We start from the raw sequence: 22,550 nt of genomic DNA on the forward strand, positions 1-22,550 counted from the left end.
CCCGGTTGGCTCTGTGGATCCGTGCGTTCAATGCCAGATTCCAGGCCTGCATCATCTGCAGCCTCAGCAAAAAAAAAAAAAGATTCATCAGACGAGACATTTCTTTCTCCATACTCCTCAAATGTCCAGTGTCCTATGGGCCTTGCATCACATTTTTGTTTTCTTGGACCAAAAGCTGTGGACCCTAACAAGCACTGCTTGGATGCTGCTCCTATAGCCTATTGAATTCAATTATTATTATATGTGGAGCATTCTGAAAAGATGTTCTCCTCGTCTCATCTGGACTAGGAGAGTTTCAGTTTTTAAACTACTTAAGCACCTGCTGCCGCCATTTATCATGGTTCGCTCGCACTAAAATGAAAACAGCCATTATTCCTCCATCCTGTTTGAAACAGGACCGGTTTATCACACTTTGCCCAACCGCATCAGGCGCGGCAAATCATTCCAACACCACCTTTTCTACTGCTTTCATTGTCAATTTATTACAGAAGGAATTAGACGAGCTGAAATACATAGAGTAGTTTGAATTAAACCGGAGGAGTCGACAGAGAGCAATTTTTAAAACAGAGTTTGAGATCGATGACATCTTTACTCTGTTGGCGAAAACAACCAAAATGGCTTTTTTAACTGAAAATGTCTGGTAATTCTAATGGTTTTGTGCTTTGCAGCTCATAATAATAAGCAGCCATCTAGCTGTATGACAGAGCAGGCAGATGTGCTCTCAACAGAGGGACAAATGATTGCACTGCCGGCTGACAATACCAAAATAAATTGGATGCCTTTGTGGTAGAATACCTCTGCTAGATCCTAAGAGGAGGCAAGCCTGTAGAGCAGGCCAGCTGAGGGAAGGGAAGCCTGACGTCTAGAGGGACGTGGTTCTCCAGGGCGGACACGTAGAACCATTCAGCCTGACCGACTTCGAACCAATCACGTCAAAGAACCACGGGCCCCAGGTAGCACGACGACGGCGCGCGCGCTCCGTCTGTGCGCTGCGACAAGTGTTTCACAGGTGTTGATGGCGCGAGACAGTCAATAGCTGGAGCTGAGCGCGAGCCGTGGCGCGTGCAGGGCAGCGTGCGTCCCGGTGCCACGTCCGCCGCACCTGGAGCGTTTCCCCCCGCAACCAGGAGGAGGGGCTCCACGGGAGCCCCGGGAAGTTGCCCCGAGTCAGCGGCTCTTCCCTTCACGTCGGCCGGGACGTTCAGACAGGAAGAAAGCAAACATTCCCCATCACACAGATCAGCCAACGTTGGTTTTACATTCGTTTTAAAAAATAAAATAAAAAATATATAACTGTGCGCTCCCTGGCGGGGTTTATTTTCTTTTTATGGATTCCTTACTGTAGCCTACGTGACCTTTCCTGTCACGACGACTCAGATTTCCCTTCGGGTTCGGCTGCTGAGATCTTTTTTTTGATTAAGCGAAACGAACAGTATCTGGTCTGTTCGTAGCAGCGCTCCAATCTTAAACTGTTCAGCACCAGATCGTTAAGCTGCAATAATTAATTAAATAAAAATCAATAAAATCAAGAGAACTGATTTAAATCTAAAAACCGATCTAAAATGAAACGCAGTTTCTCTTTTTTTTTTTTGTTTACTTGCAGGCTATTGTCAAACATTAACAGACCCAAACCAGCAGGTGGATCAGTTCGTGTTTCTTGTAGTTTAGGTCTAATTATCAAAATTAAAATTATATAGACTGTTTTAATGGGCTTGTGATCGTGCGCAACGCTAACCGTGACAAGGAGGACAAGTTTAATAGATTTCATCGAAACGCATCCAGGCGGTTCCCTCGCTGGGAGCGGAGCGCTGTGCGCACCGCACATCCTTCTGCGCGTTTTGAACTCACCTCTGCTCATTTCTTCTCGCGTCGGAATTCCAAAGCGCCTCTCTAAAAACCTTCTCCCGATCTGTGCATTATAAACCGATCCACGGAGGGATTCACGAAATCCAACTTTCCAGCAACAGCGGCAGTAAATCCATCCCACAGAAGCGCGCTGCAACTGGCAGCTGGAAGTACGGAGCTGCTCCTCAGCTGGGAATCCCGCTCCGTGCCTGGCTGTGATGGTGAACCTGCTGGCCCTCAAAGTCCGAGCCGCTTTCGGACGGAGCGCACTGGAGATGGCATTGAGAGGAGGAGGCTGCGGGCTGATGCGCGCTGGAAAGGCTGCTGGCCAAAAAGACGCGCAGGGCTTACGTGGATAACGGAGACAAAGGGAAGGAGCAGGAGCAGGAGCAGGAGCAGGCGGAGAGACGCTCCCCGGGCTCAGTCCGCGTCAGAACTAAGGAGCGCTCCTCCCGAACGAAGCTCATTTAAGCCGCGGTGCTGCTTACATCAATGAGTGGCTGTCACCAGCGTCGTCAAGTAGACCCAATAGAGAGCTTCACCTTCCGGTTCAGATCATCTGCCTTTAGTCAGCGAGAAAATGAAGCGAGAAACATTCAAATAAACCCTTTTTGGTGCCGATCCTGACTCCCCCCATAATTAGAGAAAATATTTCCAACCACCAACCGCCACAACTCAAAAATAACAACTATGTTACAGAGACTCCGTTTAACACGGGTTTTGAACATTTGTTCATTTTAGATTTAAAAACGGGAGTATTTTACAAGGAATGAACGTTTGAAATAAGAAAACAGAACAGATTCCGTGTTGCTTCACAGTGAGCACAATTATTAGGCAAGTTGTAAAAAATAGGTTTTTAAATCCGAGAACCAAAGATCTAAGATAGTAAAAACACAATTTTGTATTTCTATGCATGCATAATTATGTGTGAATTACACTGTTTAATGAAACATTCCCCAACTCATTTGGTGATTTTCATCTATTCAAGTAATGCAAAATGTCCAAAAAGAAATTTCTGGCGTTTCAGAGAAAAACAGTCATTAACCACTATGGCCTCCCTTCTTTCGCTATTCATGGAGTGAGTCTGTCGGTTTCTTAATCTGTTGATGATCAACTTTCTGTGGAGCAGCAACCACCGTTTTTCCCGCACTCTGCTCAGAGTGCGGGAGTATATATATATTTATATATATATATATATATATATATATATATATATATATATATATATATATATATAAGATAGAGATATATAGAGAAGATATATTATATATATCTATAGGATATAGAGAGGTGTGGGTGTGGTATAAGAGAAATATATATACACACACACAACATTATAGAGATGATAGAAAGAATAGAGAATAGATATAGATAGGAGAACACACACACACACAGGGATAGAAGAGATAGAGAAGAGGAGATATATAGATGAGAGAGAGAGAGAGAGACTCCACTCCAGGACGATAGAGATCTCTAGAATATACTAATATCCAGCCTCATGATAATAGAGAGGAGAGAGAGAGAGAGAGATATAGAAGAGGGATAGAGAGAGAGAGATAAGATATGATCTAGAGAGATAGATATATATATAGAGATGAGATAGAGTGAGAGAGAGATCTCTCTTGAGAGAGAGAGAGAGGGAGAGAGAGAGAGAGAGAGAGAGAGAGAGAGAGAGAGAGAGAGAGAGAGAGAGAGAGAGACACACACACATTTTTAGAGAGAGAGAGAGATAGATGTCGAGAGACACACACACCATTTATATAGATATATATATATATATATAAAAAGTGTGTGTGTGGAGATATAGAGAATATATATATAAAATGTGTGTGGGGTGGGGATATATATGATAGTAGAGATATATAGAGATAAGACACACACACTTTTGGTTAGTATATATATATATCTATATAAGATAGAGGAGTACACACACACACAGGGTTTAGAAGAGATAAATATAGAGGAGAAAGAGAGAGAGAGATAGATATAGAACACACCACATTATATAGAGATAGATACATACACACACATTTATATATATATATATATATATATATATACACACCACATTTATATATATTATTATATATATATATATATATATATATATATATATATATATATATATATATATATATATATACTTGATCAAAAATAATAGAAACCTAATGGATATTTAAAATCCTCCAAAATTCCTGCTAAAGTGTATGCTTTTACTTTTTTAGGATTTCCTGTTTTATTCAGTCTGACTGCTTACCTTTATAATAGCTTGTGGTACCACCTACTCTCTTGTTCTGCCCCCCCCATGCCAGGCATGAGTCTGGATCTGCTTAAAGGCGGCCAACCTTCAGTTCAGACACTCTTCCTTTGGTTTGCAGTGTGGAGGAGGCTGACTCCCACCATGGCTGGTTCCTGAAGTGTGGCGAGGAGCCCACTGGGATGCTCAAAGCTGCCTCTGGGGGTCCTCCGGAAAATTAAAGGCCATTTAATTTCACTGATGCTGAACTCATTACACATTTAGATCGTTTTCCTCCAGCTTCCCAGCTACTGCACAAACAGGATGTTCTCGGGCAGCGTCTTGTGCAGAGGTAGTCAGCAGGACCCGGTAGGAAGCAATCACAATAATGCAACACGTTCAAAAACCATGAAGCACATCAGCAACAAAGGGACTCAAGCAGAAACCTTTATTCACAGCCACCGTAAAGTTAACACAGTTAGTCGCCTAAACATTCATTTGCAAGCTGAATCCACAACACAAAAAACGAATTACAGTAAATACACCCACAATTAATGATTCAGTTAAAAAAGTGCAGACAACCTCCATGGCACGAGCTCCTCCTTGGAAAATAAATAACATGACAAGTCAGAGGGCTTGGCTCCATCAAGCTTAAACAGAACACAGAAACACACTTCCAGTCAGGGTAAAGCGTGCTTCGCTCAGCAGGACGGACAGTTTTTAGACTTCTCCCTCAGCCTGGGTGCAGAAGTGTTACATGTTTGCAGGATACTTTTTTTTTTATTGCACCTTCGTGAAAAGCTGTGACACAATCAGCTGGGGGGAAAAAAGGAATTTGCACTCAGCAAACCGGGAAGCCGTTCATCGGTTTTGGCGAGGCAGGAAGCTTCGACACATTGTGCAGGCCCAGTTTTGCTTCTGGTGAAATCAATATCAGGGCGTTCCGATCTGTTTAAATTCTCTAAAGGAACCAGAAGTGAATAGAAATCTACAAAGATGAAAAGCAGTCGCATGGATTTCAAGTTAAATTTAAACCCTTTTTACATTTGTCCCAACCAATGAAGGTTTTACCTAAATAAAAAAACATACCAATGAACAGAAGCAGGTTGGAGTTAAACATAAATCTCTCCCTGTTAACTACAGTCAGTCCTGAGAAATCACTGCTCCAATCTGCGCAGTAATCCCTGGTAGGGTGTCTCTGGGGCCTTGTTGCAGCGGCCATGCTTCTAACACTGGAATGAATAAATCAAATGCGACATAAATATTTCACATCCGACTCATTGACTGAAAAGGATAAAAGAAGAACCGCTTTAGGGCGCACAAGTATCAATTTATCGGCCCTTGAAATGAGTCTGGGTCATAATGCGTGCGTGTCTGAACGAGTGGCTGACGGAGCAGAGGATGTTCCTCCGTGACGCTGCTCTGCTCCTTCACATGGCATCGAAATGGAAGCGGTGGGCTTCCTGCCTCTTCTCTCTGTCGTCCGCTTTCTGAGTGACAGATAAAAACACAGACGAGCGAAGGGTTAGCCAGGGCTTTGAGCTCTGCGCATCATTTTATTAGTAACAGCGGGTACAGATGTGTTCTGCAGACTAAATCTGTAAGAAAACCAATCGAACAAGTTTAGAACCAAACTCTATCCCAGTGGTGCCCAAACTTTTCAGCCTGCGACCCCCAGAGTAACAGTGTCACAGAATTGGTGAACCACTTTATTTTTTTATTTTTTTTTGGGGGGGTGGGGAAGGGGGGGGGGGTTATTAGAATAAAGTCATAATATTTTGAAAATAAAATATTTTGTAAGAACTCTTATAAAGAAGTGCAGCCTTCCTCCTGTGTTAAAACGAGGAATGTTACACACACACACACACACACACATATATATATATATATATATATATATATATATACATATATATATATACATATATATATATATATATATATATATAAATATAAAACGCCTGATGGCAAAAAATCTGACAAAAATATGCTACATCTGCATATTTTACACAATAACAAATGTACGGTAAATCTTTAAAATGGGCCAATTTGGACTCAATTTCAGCAGCTCATTGTTCCTTATTGTCCTTATTTATTATGGGTTTGTTATCTAATTCTCTTTTTTTACTCTAAGCTCTGCACAATAATCCCTGTGCAGCCAGATTGAGTGTATGTGTACAAACTGACAATAAAGTCAGTAAAATAATGGTGTCTTCACAGACCCGTCTCATATTTCATAGACTTATGGACGATTCTAGCTATTTCCAAATGTAAAAGTTCAGGCACTGTGTAAAATATCAACGAGAACAAAACAAATATTTGCAGGTTTTTTTTTATAACAATCCTCTTTTTGCAGGGACTGACTAAAATATAACACAGACCCCTGTAAATGTCAGGCCTTGTTGATGTGAGAAAAAGTTGGGTGAGGTGTTTAGGTCTTTCTGTGAGCCTGGATTGGTGCTTTCCTCAGACCATGATGGAGTCGGCATGTGCAGCAGGCACAGGCGTTCAGCACTTAGTCTGTGACTTTAGAGCCCAGGCCTGTAACAAGTGCAACTCGCTGTTTTGAATTGTGCTGCTGGAAAAAAACAAGCTTTCTTAACAATGTTCCAGAAATCTGTTCGTATCGGTGGGTAGTTGGTAGCGTCCCGCCCACCTACACCATGACTGGTGCTGATTCTTTTAATTGCGAGCTGGAGGTGGTGAGTCATGACCTCTGAACCTGAAGAGCACGGTTTATTCTAGAAGAGAATTTCATTTGGCACTCTTCAGAAGCAGGGACGGTTTTCTCCGCCCCTCTGTGTTTTAAAGAAGCTCAGGCTGAGGAAAGGCAGCGGTGCTTTTGGACCTAGTGTTTCTGGGGTTTCTCCCCGTGGCAGAGACACAAGTGCAGGGCAGTGAAAAGTAGCCGGTCAACGGCGGCAAATCGCCGTCTATAGCAGCTCCTGCCGCCGCCTACTTTTCCCCGATTATACATCCCAAGAATCACCTTAGCATATGTCTCCACCAAGAGCAACATTAACGAGTGATTGGGTTCCTTGTTCCGACCGAGATGCTACTTTTCCAGTCAAAACACAGACCGGTGTTATGCCGAAAAGTGCAATAAAACCTTGAGAGCCGACGTGAGTGTTGAAACTGCAAAGCTTTGTCTTAAGCGGAAGATCAAACATTCACAGCACACAGCAACGCGTTCATAGACCAGTGTGATGCATTCACGAGCGTCAGAAAGCTATGGTGCATTCAGGAGCATGGGACATTTCAAACTTACAAGGAAAGAGGCATAAAACGGAATAGAACTTAACTCATACAATAATGTATTTATCCAGAAACAGTGTGGGCTTTCTTACAATACTGAATGCTCTATAATTGTATTTCTGATATTTTTTGATTATGTACATCTGTTAGCTTTTTATTCTGAAAAATCTATAATATTACACATAATATAATATTACAGCAGCAAATTATCAAAGTTTTTCAGGGGATGCATTTTGTGTTCGTCTCTAGAATCCTCGCCGATGATATATCTTGTGTGTGATGTGTGCAAGTGAAATTAAACTGAGATAAGAGATTTCAAAAAGAGCAATATGACTGAAATAAATTCAACATGTAAACTCAATTTCAAATTCCAACCCTGTATTTTTATCATAAAAATTTGACTTTGTTCGTGAAGAAATGTTACGATCGTTTTCAGAACAGAACTGTGAATAATAAGATGAATAGACCTCACCTAATCGGATCTGTTTTATGTGGTGCTAGTAATTCAAATTAAACTAATTTAATGCAAATGGAGATCACCTTACCCTGTTAAAACATGATGATAACATCATGTGAAAAAATAATGTTTTAAGAATAATAAAAAAAACAAAGGTTGTTTTTGAAGAATGGATCATTCACTTCTTTTTTTGCCTTTTATTCAATTTGAAACATGCACTCTGACTCTATTGTTTAAATAATCATCTGTCTTGAAAGCTTCCAAAATACATCAGGGAGACTCTATTTTTCAAAATTCTCCCCTCCAGGGCTCGGGCACCGGCATAAGTGCACCCTCCTACCTGATAGTGTGTGGCCTGCTACTTTAAAAAAGTTTGACTGCCCTGTAAGTGTCTCTGAGTCTTTGCAGGGTGGTGGTTTTGAGGCAACATTATGAAAATGTAACAGTAGTTATGTACTGGGCAGGGGCCGTGTTTGGTAATCCTGGTCCAGCAGCATCTAGTGTTCACAGGCTATCATCATCCACCGAAAGTGGCTTTCTTTCACACATTAGACTCAAGGTAAATCCAAGGACTGCTGTGAACTAAGTTTCTTTCTCTAACTTGCTTTAAACTGATCTGAGGGTAGATTCTTAGTATGTCCAGACTGTAAAGGGTCTTTGGGCCGAGTTGTAATTCATAACATCTGATGACCGGAGAATAACTAATCAACGAGAACAAGGAGGGTGGAGTGGAAAACAACGTGATGCGACGGCTGAAGCGTTATTGGCGCCAGAGCCAGCAGACATGGTGGGTGTGTTTGACCTGTTGACCCGTTCACTAACACCAGCCTACAGGGGTCTGATTCCCGAACATCGCACTGAACACAACATACGTGAGCACAGAAAACGTACAGACTGAAGATGGTGACAGATGTAGGCTAAGGCGGCTTGTAATTTACTGACCAAGACATAACTGAACAGACGCTCGACGTGTGACGACCAACTACTTAAATGAACCAAATGCAGGTGTTCACAATTAACAGAGCTGTGAACGCCTGTAAGTGCCATTTCTGAGCTGAAAGCCCAAGAGATGAAAGGAACTTGCCATTAGCTAATCGGCAGCTGGGTCTGAGAGCAGCAACAGAACAGCTGCTGCGCTTCGCGGAAGTATTCACACCCCACATTTTGTCAGATTACAACAACCAAATCCATTAATGTATTTCACGGAAATCTAAAGTGATAGGTCGGCTCAAAGCTTCAACAAAACGGCTGTTTCGTGGAGGCCTCGGAGCTTCATTAGTGAACACAGCAGACAGATCAGGGAGAAAGTTCTTGAAGGGTTTACAGCAGAGTCAGATTGTACAACAATATGCTAAACCCTGAACATGTCATGGAGCACCCATCATCTGCAAATGGAAAGAGTTTGGCCCAACCGCAGACCTCCGGGGACATGGCCACCGACCTCAGCTGATAGGCTGGGTAAGGAGAACATTAATCAGAGGAGCAGCCAAGAAGAGTGGCAAGAAGAAAGACATTTTTTGTAGCAGACAGCTGGCAGCGAGACGTGGTGATGGCAGCATCATGCTTCAGTGTGGACAGGGAAGCTGGTCAGAGTAAGGACAGAGGGAGCGAAAGAGAGGGAGATCCATGAGGAAAGGCTGCTAGAGGCTGTAAGAGACTTGAGACTGGGGCAGAGGTTCACCTCCCCGCAGGACAACAGCCTTAAACGCCAAGCCACATTTCCAGACCCAAAATCCAATAAAGAATCTGTGAAAAGAGTTGTAAATGGATGTTTACCGATGCTCTCCAATCAATCTGACAAGCGGTATAAATGCCTCTGCAAGGCCCTATAATCAGGTAGACCTAGAGTAATAAATCCACCTCATAACCATTCAGTTAATGCACTGACTGGTACACTCAGTGTAAATTGATGCTCCGCTAGCAGATTCCGTGCAAAGAAACTGCAATAGCCTTGTGGAGAATGCGTCAGTAATACACAGGTTTACCCTTGAGTTAGCGGCCGTGGAAGATGAGCGTTCAGACAAGTCAATATGTGAGCATTTATCAGCGGCCTCACCTGATCACTGGCAGGCAGGAAGTAGGGACGGCTGGGTGAGATGAGGAATGAATCAGCTCACAGACACGCGTGCCACAAAATGTCAGCGAGGACGAGCGTAGATTTGAAAACGGTTCAAATATTATACTGAGGATAATCAATATTAAAGCAACTGGATATGTTTCAAAGCTTTGGATGCCAGAATTTCATGGGCTGCAACAAAGACTGACAAGTTGAGTCTGAACGCTGTTTTGTCGCAGAGCTAAAGCCTCGTGTCGGCTTTGTCTCCATTCTGCATTGTTGCGAAGAAACCGGGGCTGACGATGTGTTCCCTGTTGGCGGACTGAGGCGGCGGGGAGTCTTTTCACATCCAGAAGGAACATTTGCAAACCACAAACAGCCTGCGTGTAAGTGTGGGGAAATTGCCTCAAGGAGCACTCAGAAATAGGTGATCCTGCACTGCTATTTTTTGTATTTTAGCAAATTGGAGATAATTTTACCCATTTTGTGCCGTTAGCACTTTCAGCAACAGGAACTGCTCACATTTTACAACATGTGTGGAAACATTATGATCGCCTCATATTTGTACAACTTACTTGTAAAGTGCAATGATTAAATGTCTGGAATAAAAGAAAGACTTGCTTTAAGTGATAGAAGCTCATTTGGAAGAACAAAATAAAGAGGTATGTCAGCCTCAGAAGCCTAAACAGATAGCTCAAAAATTTTGAGTTGAGGCTGTTAAAATGTTTTAAGTAGTTCATTAATATCACAGTGAAAAGCTCCTGTTGTGTTGCCATTTAGCATAAATCCAGATTAGCTTCTTTCAGAGGCAAAAGCCAACGGTCTGAGAGGTGCCTACAGCTAAACGGCCTTCTACGACCTTAAAGGACTTCTAAATCTCAAAAATGCCACAGTGTTTTTTTTTTTATTTAATCGTTTTTGTGTTAGCATATGCTATTTTGTGAACCTTTAAAATGTCTGCATTGTGCATTGATTACATAGAAGGTAATAAAGTGATAAGTGTCTGGAGGTAGCAGGCGGTGGACCCCCAATGGTCTTCCTGTCAAAAACACATACTGTAGAAATGATTTACATGTTCTGTTTTCTGTATGTGTTTCACACAGGAACATCCTTATTTATGAACGCGTCTTACCTTCAATTCCCACATTAATCAATTGCTTCTATGTATAAAGTGTTATAAATCTGCTTTGGTCCTGGGTCCTCTCGGACTAGCTGTTTGCTTCAGCCTCCAGGACCAACTAATCGGGATTGAAATGAAACGAAGATGCCAAGAGGGTTATCTATTGGTAAAATAAAATAGATTGGTAAAATGTCAACTGCTTATAAAAGTTGACAGAACCTCACATCTTTACTTGAAATGAAGTCACAAATTAAAAGCAGCAATAAAAGGAAAAAGCAAGGGGAAAAAATCAATATTTCAAGATCATAGAAGAAATGACCTTGGGAAACGTGCTTCAGTTTTTAAACCATCTAAAAAAAGACTATTAAAAAATGACTTCTCAGAAGGCAGCGTGTGCTGGAGAAGCCACGTAACAGAGCTACCCTTACTGACAGTCCTGTCGCTGACTGTCGTCCCTGATGTTGCGTCCAATGGATGGGCGGCGATATGTTAACTCCATTTTTTATCCTGTCACTTTCGGTTTGGAATAGAGCCTCCATCTATCTTTAAAGAAGAGCCTGTCTCATACTGAATGCTGCTCTGATGCTACACCTTTCCACCAGCTGACAGACTCATTTCCTAAGCTTCAGACGACTGATCCATTGGGCTGATGCTGCTGTAATTGACCAGCCAAGGCCCGCCACCCAGGACTAAACCTGAGGCTTGAATAATTATCATGCGGCACTGTGTGAATTTGTTTCCATCAATAGATTTTATAGACATAGTGGAGAGTTTGTGTTTGGAAGCAGGTAGATAGCTGCGGAGAAGCATGGCTGGGATTAAAAGTCAGCTAATTAAATTTGACCTGTGCGAAGATCAGATTGATTACCTTCTGCTGCATGTTTTTAAAAGCCCCTTTACCCTCATTTCCATTCCTTTCTGGCTTAGATTGATTAAAACATTCTCACTATCCCCACTTAAGACTGAAGTGCACAGAAGTTCACAGGATATTGTGTCAGAGCCCTGTTGGCTTGTTAGCCTGGACGGCACGTCTTCTCCAGAGGCGGCGGTACAAACAGACAGAAATGCTAAATGTCAATCAGCCGTCTCACCCTGACCTTACCGGATGGCCCGTCGTGAGCGGGCCGAGACAAGACGAGATATGAGAGAGGATGTTAGCAACCGGTGGACATCATTCACCCCCGGTCCTGATTCCCTGGACGTTGCAGGAGGTCACCCCGCATTAGCCCCTCAGCCCTGATGTGTGCATTTCAGGTTCAGAGGCCAGATTTCCCCTGACTGAAGCACGGTTGTTGAGTTTTTAAAAAAGTGTTTTAATGTGAGTGCTCACACACATTAAAACTGAAAGGGGAGCTCAGGAATTACAGCTTTAATTGACAAAAGCCTCTTTTGTACAAGCTGGGGAAAAAAAAACACCCTTACTCAATCAACGGTAACCTAAGGAGCCGTCAGATGTGTGCTGAAAAGAAATAAAATGTCAGTGAGCGAGATTTAAAAAAAAAAAAAAAAAAAAAGTAAAGAGAAAAGCGTTTGATGTTTCTAGAAAAACTCCCACATCCAGCCTATTTAAGAACACCAGGAAGTAAATGCCTGGTAAGGATGTGCAAAATAAATTCCTCTGTTATTGCTGCAGCATGAAGAATTTCCAAAAAACTTCAATTTGACACATCTATAGATGTTTTTTTTTTTTTTTTAATGAAATCACTGCTCAGACAATAATAGGTTATCCTTAATACTCCTTTAACATTAATGTCACTGAAACATTTTTTATCTTTACTTTTTTGAGCTGATCAGAGTTTCTGGGAACTTTCTTATTAATTAATAATTCTGAGTGGCCCTGCAACACATTAGGGTGTGACAGAGACCCATCCCTTAGTGACGGGCCCCAAAGCAGGACGAGGATCCATGTTTATCTGGTGTGCACACACAGTGAGCAGGATAGTAAGATAGTTAAAACAATCTCTAAAGCTCAGTGTTAGAAAACTACAGCAAAGAGTGGCGACTTGGAGTCTCCAAGCTCAAACAACCTTTACAAAAAATCTACTTACCAACAGGTTATTTGGGAGTGATGGCAGGAAAAAGCCTTTTCTGTCCTGCCAGACATGAAAATGTGGGGTTTGCCTATCTCCTCTGGGACTTTAACTGGAACGTGCACTTGGATCAGAGCAGACTAAAACCCATCATTCCCTGTGGGTCGCTGGGTGTAAAACAAAGCACGATTATGAGGAAAAGCTCTCATGTACGCTTGTTGTGTGATAAATGGGCACGGAAGAGGATCTGTGATGCTGTGGGCCAGGAGTGCATGGTGAATTATTTTAAATACCGCAAGGTTTTAAATGAAAATCTGCAGGATTTTAACAGTAAACCGACAGCCGGTATTCAACGGGTGTCATAGGAGGACGGTGAGCCTAAACATGGAGCCACATCTCTACACAGACACTTTGTAGATATGACCCCATGTTGACTCTACATCACATAAAATTCATCATATAAAGGATGAATTTATTTTAAAGCATTTTAAACACCTTTAGGTGTGGCTGTATCGCCCGAGGTTATAGAGAACATTTACACCATGTGTAATCTCGCAACAATTAAGAGATCAGATTAGGGATTGCTGTATTCTATCAGAAGAACATTCACTGCTGGCTTTGGTACAAACACAGAACAGACTGCTCTGTTATGGTGATTGAGACGCTCACCTGAGCTCCAGATGCATGCCAAGTAGGTGGACGGTGTCTTCCAACAAACCGATGTAGCTCAACCGACCTTTGAACTGAGCACAGACTAAGGAGCGACAAGCACAAAGCGCTTCACTCTCCATTTTGATCATCGGCGGTTTCCGCTAAGGAGCGCTGGAGGAGTGTTGATGCTTGTTATGAGTGTCTGACGACAGCGTCTCACTTACATGTTGCACGCAGGACCACCTGCTGCTAGTCTGACTCATTTCTACATTTTCACCAGTTGTTTGTCTCGTCCCAAGCGGTAAAAATATCCTTAAAGGGGATTTAGCTCCAAACGCTGCTCCGATCCAGGCGAATGCAGCGAACTTACAGGGATGGTGTTCACCTTGGTGACGGCGCTGCAGCAACAAACGGTGTTCCAGAGTAAAGCCCCGTCTAGCTGTGTTTGCCTTACTGAAGACCAGACTAAAGGAAGAGAGTCTGGCAAAGAGAAAAACACTGTTTTACAATCAGTTGTTTTCTACAAAAGCATCATTGTATTTAAAAAACGTTTTAATTATTTCAAATTCATTGTTATGCCTGGTCCCAGGGAGACTTTCAGTAAACATTTCAATCCCTGCAGTTTAAATCCTGCTCTACGCACAGTCCTGCTAATGAAAGCGTCACACAATACGTTTAGCTTTTTGGCTCAAACTAAAAAGTTAATGCAGAGTAAATATTTAATGCTGCAGATCTTCGATAAGTCTGTTGTTGTGGAGCGTGTGATCTCCTCTGCCATCATCTGCTGGGCTTTGCAGCATCAGAGCAAAACGACTTAAAGGTGCATAGTTATTTTGCCTGTTTTTTATTTATACGTCAGTAGCTCACTCTGGTTGCATACAAAGTTTTTATGAAAGATTATCATGTGTTGCTGGCATATTAGTCATTATTTTGGCGTTTTACTCTTTGTTTTTGCTAAATCTATTAGTAAATGAAGCCTTTTGTGTTTATTTTTAATAAGGAAGAGGAAGTGCAATACTGCACATGTGCAGCAGGGGTTAAAACATGGAAGCGGCTAACGGCTATTAGCATTTCCCAGCGAAACAATGAAGCGCTAACACTGTGCAGCCATGCTGAATCTACTTTTATAATATGTTAAAGGGCTTATTGTACAAAACATAAGCCTATCTATACAAGGAGTGTCCAACGAGCGTTCCTTGGACCACTGTAGGGGCCCCAACCAATTCAATTCAATTTTATTTATATAGCGCCAAATCATGAAACATGTCATCTCAAGGCACTTTACAAAGTCAAGTTCAATCATATTATACAGATTGGGTCAGATTATACAGATTGGTCAAAAATGTCCTATATAAGGAAACCACAGTTAAAGTATGGTGTAGATTTGGCCCCTCAGCAAAAGGAGCTGAAAGAAATGGACACTTTTTGTCATTTTCTTAGGATGAGCTTTCCAACAAATAAATTCATATTTTCTTAAAGAAACATTTTAGCTCCAACACAAAATTATGTTTTCTTCTATTAGCCATGTTATGATGCTGTCCTTTTAAATCACAGCAGGTAGAGCCATAAACTTCCCACAACTTTTTAAATAAAAAAAAATAGACTTGGGCACAGCCATTTATCACATTCGGCTAAATACAGCAAGAGTTTTGGAAGACGTTTCTTGTTTTTGCTGCTAGGAATAGACTAAAACCATTTTCTAGACTTAACAAAATGAAAACATTCGAGCCGACAAGCTAGGAAACTTTCATAGTATAAAGACAACCATCCCAGACCCCTGTTTTGACTTATTTTTAATGCTGTTTCTTTATAATAGTGTATGTTTAATTTATTGCCAAGCAGGTAAAAAGGACAAAATTCACAAGAAAATGATTTTGCATTTTTAATTACTAAAATAATTTGGCTCCTGAGTTCTATCCACTTGGCGATTTGCAATGCAAAAAGTTTGGACACCACTGAGCCGTAGTAAAATGAGCCAAAGTGAAAAAGTAGCCGAACCAGTAAGTAGTAGTGAGCAAGGCAGAAGCTTCCATTGACTTATATTTTACTGCGGGTTTAGATACAAATCGTCAAAAGTCTAACATAACCTATTTTCCTTGTGACCATCACAGACTGTAAAAGTGGAATGAATATCTAAACTGAATCCTTCAAACAATCGTGTAATGGAGGATTGTTCATCCACAAGTTTATTCCTTTATTTCCCTTTTCTAATGAGATAAGTCAATAAACCGATGAGGTCCAATGTCTGTCCGTATGCTGGTACTTGAGGGACAAATAAGGGTTTCCTGTGTCGGTCCTTCTGTAAACCATTGAAGTGAAGCAATCTTAAAGTAAATATAAGCATAACATATGATCTTATTGGTGTCAAAGAAAGGCTTTGAACGTGTGCTCTACTCAAACTGAATGATTTTAATGGTCTCACAGATCTTTTACATATCAGCTAATATTTGCATTTATAATTTATATTGTTCTGTGTGTGCTGTTGTTGCAGGTGTGTAGTTTATATGAAAGCTATAATTCTAAGCAGGTTTAAACCATTTTTATTAGAAGTAACATACGTTCAGATGATTTTAATGCACACATCAATACTACCCTTAAAAAGAGAACAATTAAAGGCCCCTGTGTGTGTGTGTGTGTGTGCGTGTGTGTGATCCTGGATGGCCACACACACCCACGCACGCACACGCTCAAACAGCAGATGGTTCAGACAGGATGCCAGAGAGTTGCTGCTCTTCTCAGTTCGACAGACGCTGTTCACGCAGCGTCTGAAGATGGAGCCGGAAACAATACAGGAAAAGTGCGCTCGCGGGCCGAACTGCTAAGCGTTACTTTCCTGCCGTCCTCGGCCACGCTGACGATGGGGTACGCGTTTCCGTGCCTGAACTACACGCGTGAATGTGTTGCTGAGAACCGCCGGGCCAGAAGGAGCTGGAGCACAAAGCACATGAGAAAACATGCAGCGACTCCCTGGAGGGCACATTTAGGCAGTAATGAGCAGCAGATCTACCGTGCTGCAAGGACAGAAGAAGGCAATTACAGCTGAACGCCCTTCCAGGTTGTGGCCCGCAGAGACAGATAGATAGTGGAAGAGAAGGACTGTGTACGTGTGGCTTGGTGGAGACTACAGAGGACTACAGGACAGACAGTGAGATCCATCTGCTGCTGGTTGGCTCTCTAACCCGTTCCACCAACACACAGACGCATACAAAGAGAAGAAAGCAGCATTTAGGGAATATTCCCTACAGCAGAGCGCTGAGTGAGTGTTTCTGTATCCATACCTTCTCTTTCCAGTGCAGGACGCCGATAATCACCAGGATAAAGACGCACACTCCGATCAGAGCGATGGCCGTCAGCAGGACGCTGTTGCTGGGAGTCAGGTATAGCTTGGCGCTCCAGCTACAGGCAGAGACACAGGAAGACATCATGGACCGCTCGGTCTACCCTATCTGAGGACTTTACCGTGTCCCATCGTTTACATGTAAGATCTCATGTATGTTCTGCTGTGGTTTAAGCAGGTTTGATAACCCTAAGTCACAAAAGTATTGCCACCTCCACACTGTTAAAATACTTTAAAAAGCCAGCAGAGCTCCTTATTTTCACTAACTCTAATGTACGTATGTAGGTATAAACTGCACTTTTATACAGTTAAAGCAATCATCTCCAGCATATCAGCTATAAACCCAATGCTAAAGAGAAGACAGTGGATGGATGGAAAAATAAATCACTGTTTGTTATGTATTTCTTTTTTAAAAACATGGCCTGGTTCGTCTCGGTTAGCTATATTAAGGAAAAACAAATAAAAGGCGACCAAGGTGGTTCTGACTGGAGAATAGATGTTTTTTTTGTATCAATAAAGGATAAGACTAAACATGGATTAATGGATGGATTATACAACAATAAAAGCTTGAAAATGGTCAATGTTGCTGTTCAGGAACTTTTAATAAGTCACTGCAGACATTTAAGAACAAGAAAGATTTAAATCACTTTGGAGTTTTAATATTTAGACAATCCAGTGTACGAGAAGTGTTTGACAGCACCATAAAAATGCATAAAAAGTTTTGGGAAATCCCCTCTGGTCCTCAGGACAGTACCAGGGTGCTGCCTCATCTCATATGCTGCATTTGGACTTCAGCTGATTTTTCTCCATTACAAGTGATGTTTATGTTCAGCTTGCCTTTGTCTGAGCTGAGTAATTATAATTGCAGAGCAAACCAAGTACCTTATTGCCGTGGGGAGATGCTTACATGGACATCATTTTTGGTACAGTCCACATTTCTTTCTCCACTGTAGCTGCATGAGAAGCCTTCATGTTCCCAAATAGCAGAGTTCAGTAATTGCTGCAGTGTACATTTAAGTATATGACGTGGCACTACACTGCAAAAAGGGAACTAAAAGTAAATAAAATCTTCTTGAAATTAGCCTATTTTCCTTGGTTTGAGGAGCTAAATAAGACCATTTGCCAATGGAATGAGTATTTTTACCCTTAAAATAAGATAATTAGACATCCTGCACTTGAAATAAGACGATGGAGATGAATTGTTCCTATTTTAAGTGCAAAAATCTTATTCCATTGGCAAATAGTCTTATTTATCTGCTCTAATCAAGAAAAAATACCCTGATTTCAAGAAAATTTCACTTACTTTTAGTTACCTTTTTGCAGTGTACTAAGGGACAACTAAAGGAAGTAAGAAGCATGCTACACTGTGACATGCAGTGGGGAAAAATACAGAATGATAAAGGAACAAAGTAACATTTCACAAATGGCACTTGGTCAAGTCTATCTTTCTATCTACAACCAAGAGAAAGTTTTTGGGGTATTTTAAAAACAAAGGCAGAATGCAAACCTTTTCCCAAAGAGTTAATGTGCGTCCAAAGAATAGGAGGACACCTATTACCTATTATTACCGCTTTATACATTTGTTATGAAGGAAACAATCGAAGAATGAACGTCATCCCTCTAAAACTGTCAAATGAAACCACTCTGAAACGTTTTCCAACTAAGTGGTTTCCCACATGGAGGGGGAGACATGCGACTGTGCGTTTGTCAGAGCTGAACTGCCATCTGGAGCTCCTCCTGGGCTTTGATAGCAACATGTGAACAACAGCATAATAACACGAGCACACACGCTGCGATGCAATGCTGTTTGCTCACTGGGCATTGTTTTTCTCGGAGAGGTGACGCCGACACTGTCCGTATCAAGTTAAAGGAGCTTGAATGCAGCCTTAAACCGGATCAAAAGTGTTCAACCGTGTCCATGGCAACAACTTTAGCACAGTTTTTTTTTCTAGTAAGTTGCAGGGAAAACCCAGAAAGGTGTGTTTTTTTCCCCCCTCTCTGTCTCAGTTGCAATGCTTTGCATCTACGGTGAGTGCTCACGTACCTGCGGGGATTGTTGCGTGGGTAGGGAATAACGATGAGCTGAGAGTTGGGAATGATGGCTGTCCACTCCTGCTTCCTTATCTCCTAAAAAGAGAGAAAGACACCCATGAGCTGGAGATGCACGTTGACGGCTGACAGCAACCATCCAAGCCCCACATGCAGCTTCTGTACTGCACATATTAAGTCCTCTGAAGTAAAGTGCTGCCTGCTTTCCCCCCAGTTACAGCTGAGTCATTATTTTTGGTCATTTAAGAGTCACACATACACACAACATAGAGCTCTGCCTGCGCCGGGTCAATCTAAGCGATGAGGACATTTCTGGGTTAGCATACACATTTTATGGCAGTCTGTCAATTCAACAAAGGCAGATGTAACAAGATTGGTCTTCATCTGAATACAATCTGCAGTAAAATATTTATTGCCATCTTTTACTAAACGTTATTACAGCAGCAAAGCCAATGGGTCTTGAACCTTCCCGTCTGGTTATGTCACAGCTACTAGCCTCGATGGTTTTTGTTGAGTGTGTGTGTGATAGAGCAGCACATTATGGTGAAGTGGAAGCAAAAGGACCAACAATAAACAATAAAAATCTATAAAATGTGGTATGCATTTTTATTCACAGCCCCGGTGAATCAATGGTTGGTGGAAAACAACTTTAGCTGCAGCTGCCACAGCGTTTTGGGCTATGTTGCTAGCAGCTTTGCACATTCAGAGACCAGAGCTTTCACTTCTTTACTGAACAGCTCAAGCTCAGCCAGAGTGGATGCCGGCCGTCTGTGAGGATCAGTTTTCAAGTCTTGGCTCAGATTTTCAACCGGATTTCTGTCCGTACTTTGACTAGGCCGTGTTCAACGCTTGGAATATTGTCATGGTGCTGTTTACTGATCCTGTCCAACAAACTTCAAAGCTGAACTCGTACTCAGAGGCAAACCTTCTCTATCACACACGTGGGGACCGTTTACTAATTAGGTGACTTCTGTTGCAGCAGATTTTATTCAGGGCTCTAAGAGCAAAGGACACTAATTGTAAATGTACTCCACATTTTTCAGATTTCAATGTCACGATCACTCCCTCCTTTGTGTTGGTGTATAACGTGACATCTCAGTAGAAAAACATGAAGCTGGTGTTTGTGATGTGACCCAATCTGGAAAGGTTCAAGAGGTGTGAAGACTTTCCCGAGAGCCTGTAGTTCTGGTAAATCGCAGAAAGGTGAGAGACAACAGATTGTTATAGCTAAAAACAAATTAAGGCAGAAGCAAGGATTAAGGTATAATTACACACCGAGAACTGAAAACCTGGAAAAACATTTACATTTCTTATCAGAAATGGGCTTTAAATTATATTTCCTGTTCAGAGCTTAGCTTCACGTCCATGACTACCGGTCTATTTCCACAGGTTGTTTAACCTAAGCATGCAGGCGAACCAATAAATAAGGTCTGGAGGACAAATATCCCTGTTGAACAGGAGCTGTGGCGTGTTTGTGCTGCGTTCTGTGTGGCCACTGTCAGTGGTTGACTGACCGGACCCTTACTGGACCAGAACTCTTCATAAAGCCTGATAGGTTTCACAAAGAAACAAGCTCTTCTCTCACAGGAAAACACTGAGACGGCTCTGATGCTGCTGGCCAGCCCATAGTTTCCTAAACACATTGGTAGCATTTCATGTTTCAGTGCAGACCATCTGAATTTTCATGCTTTCAGAAACACCTATAAAGGTTTCTAAGGAGCAGAAAAAAAACTGCTAGCATAGTGTGTGAAGAGCTTTTAGGAAACAGGTGAACTAGACTGCTGAAGTTAAACTCACTGCTTTAAAGCCAATATCATAAATAATGTAAAGAACCTAAAAAGATCTAATTTAAGAGCTGGAAATCAAAGTTTGGTTACACTTTATTTGAAGGGGTGTACATAAGACTGACATTACAATGTCATAAACATGACATAACACCTGTTATGAACATAAATTACTCATTATGAATGTTTAGGACTGTTGTCATTAATTGTCATTCGGTAAATTATGACACTATTAAAGCAAAGTTGACATTACCCAAAGTTCTAACGTGTTAAAGGAAAGAGAAACATCACGTTGAGATGTAGAGGATGACGAACAGAACCATCTTTACCTCCACTAAGAAGAGCTTAAAATATTATTTCCTGTGTTTGTCAAACCTTTAACTTTGGCTTTTTCTCTTACATTGCATACATGTGAATCCAGAGCATTAATCTAATTGGGTTGTATTATCTGCAGGTTCTCCATGCCATGAAAAAAAACCTAGTAGAAACCGGACTTGTAACCTGTAGTGCGCTAAAGGACATCTTTATTGTTTTTATTTACCTCTGGACCAACTTAGATCAGGTCTGTCTTAAACTCTGTAGCGCTTGGATAAATCTGGACCTACATAAAAAAAAAGGATTCTTTATCCGACATCCAAGCTGGATCCACTTTAAACACTACGACACCAGTTTACATCCCTGATCTAAAAATGTCCAGAATGTCAAATAAATAAAAATTTGAAAATGCTAGCAGTGAAGCAGTCCGTGTTGATCCTTAAAAGAGTCCGTTTTTATCCGTCAGTAACTTAGAAACCAAAATGAGCACAAAGTTGAACAGCAACTTAAGTTCTGTGTGGTTAATCAAAGATAAAGGATTTATCCAAATCTAAATTAATGTAAGAAGCCATCCGTTTTTTAGAGCTTATAAGTTTAATGGCATCCAGAGGCAACGGGGCAATCACATCAGCGATACCGAGATCATAGCGACGCTTGGAGCTGGAGGATCTTTAACATTTCCAGTCTGGTGTCTGGCAGGATGTGGAAGTGCCGCTGCTTTTCAACGCTGAGTTCCCTTTCCTCATTAAGAGAGAGCGACCACATCTTGCAGCTATTTTAAATAAGCGTGCAGTGATTGAATTGCTTTTTAATTAATAAAAAAAAAAAAAACATTTCTGCCACCAGCCACTGTCGCTTAGCTCTTGGAAAGCACCAGCCGTCCGTGTGGTAACTGGTGGGGGAGCGAAGTTGGAGGCGAGTCAGCCTCCACTGCTGCTGCCTGTGAGCGGATCTGATCTGGCTGTTTGGAAGAGGAAAATGTTCCCAAGTCTTCAGAGAGAAAGAGAGAGGCTCTGGTTCAAAGCCAGGGAAAGTAGCACACTACCAGGGAGCCGACGGAGACGGATTCAGACATGCTGGGGGAGAGTGACAAGTAGGGGACTGATTAGTGAAGTAAACCACTTCCAGCAGCAAAGGGAATCCCCTGGGTGGAAGATAAGTAAGCAGGAGGAGAGACACTCACTGAAAAAGATGAGGAAGAGGATAGGAGAAATTGGACAGAAGATGGAAGATATTGGAGCACTTTTCACCGACCCTCTCCTTCAGTGGAAAACTGCTTCTATAGGTGAGAAACGATGACAGGCATGGCGGCGGGGGGGATGGCAACGTAACAGGACGCAAAGCAAAGATTGGATCAAAAATAGACCAGAAATCAGAGCGACAGATCAAGAGCATGGAATAACAAAACAATCTAA

General features: G+C 41.8%; 2 protein-coding genes across 2 annotated transcripts in view; both read right to left on the reverse strand.

Moving 5' to 3' along the window:
- Positions 1–2,327, reverse strand: part of LOC105934120 (neuropilin and tolloid-like protein 2) — a 28,603-nt gene extending 26,276 nt beyond the window's left edge. Inside the window, exon 1 of the mRNA XM_012873970.3 lies at positions 1,849–2,327. Coding sequence (XP_012729424.1) covers positions 1,849–1,858 — 10 coding nt within the window. The 5' untranslated portion in view covers positions 1,859–2,327. The remainder of the gene's footprint in view (positions 1–1,848) is intronic.
- A 2,187-nt stretch (positions 2,328–4,514) lies between these two features.
- The window catches only part of itfg1 (integrin alpha FG-GAP repeat containing 1), a 181,860-nt gene continuing 163,824 nt past the window's right edge, over positions 4,515–22,550 (reverse strand). The window contains exons 16-18 of the mRNA XM_012874005.3: positions 19,032–19,114; positions 16,929–17,046; positions 4,515–5,571 (exon numbers count right to left, since the gene is read on the reverse strand). Coding sequence (XP_012729459.2) covers positions 5,512–5,571; positions 16,929–17,046; positions 19,032–19,114 — 261 coding nt within the window. The 3' untranslated portion in view covers positions 4,515–5,511. The remainder of the gene's footprint in view (positions 5,572–16,928; positions 17,047–19,031; positions 19,115–22,550) is intronic.

This window comes from Fundulus heteroclitus, chromosome 4, assembly GCF_011125445.2.
Source record: "Fundulus heteroclitus isolate FHET01 chromosome 4, MU-UCD_Fhet_4.1, whole genome shotgun sequence".
Lineage (NCBI taxonomy): Eukaryota > Metazoa > Chordata > Actinopteri > Cyprinodontiformes > Fundulidae > Fundulus > Fundulus heteroclitus.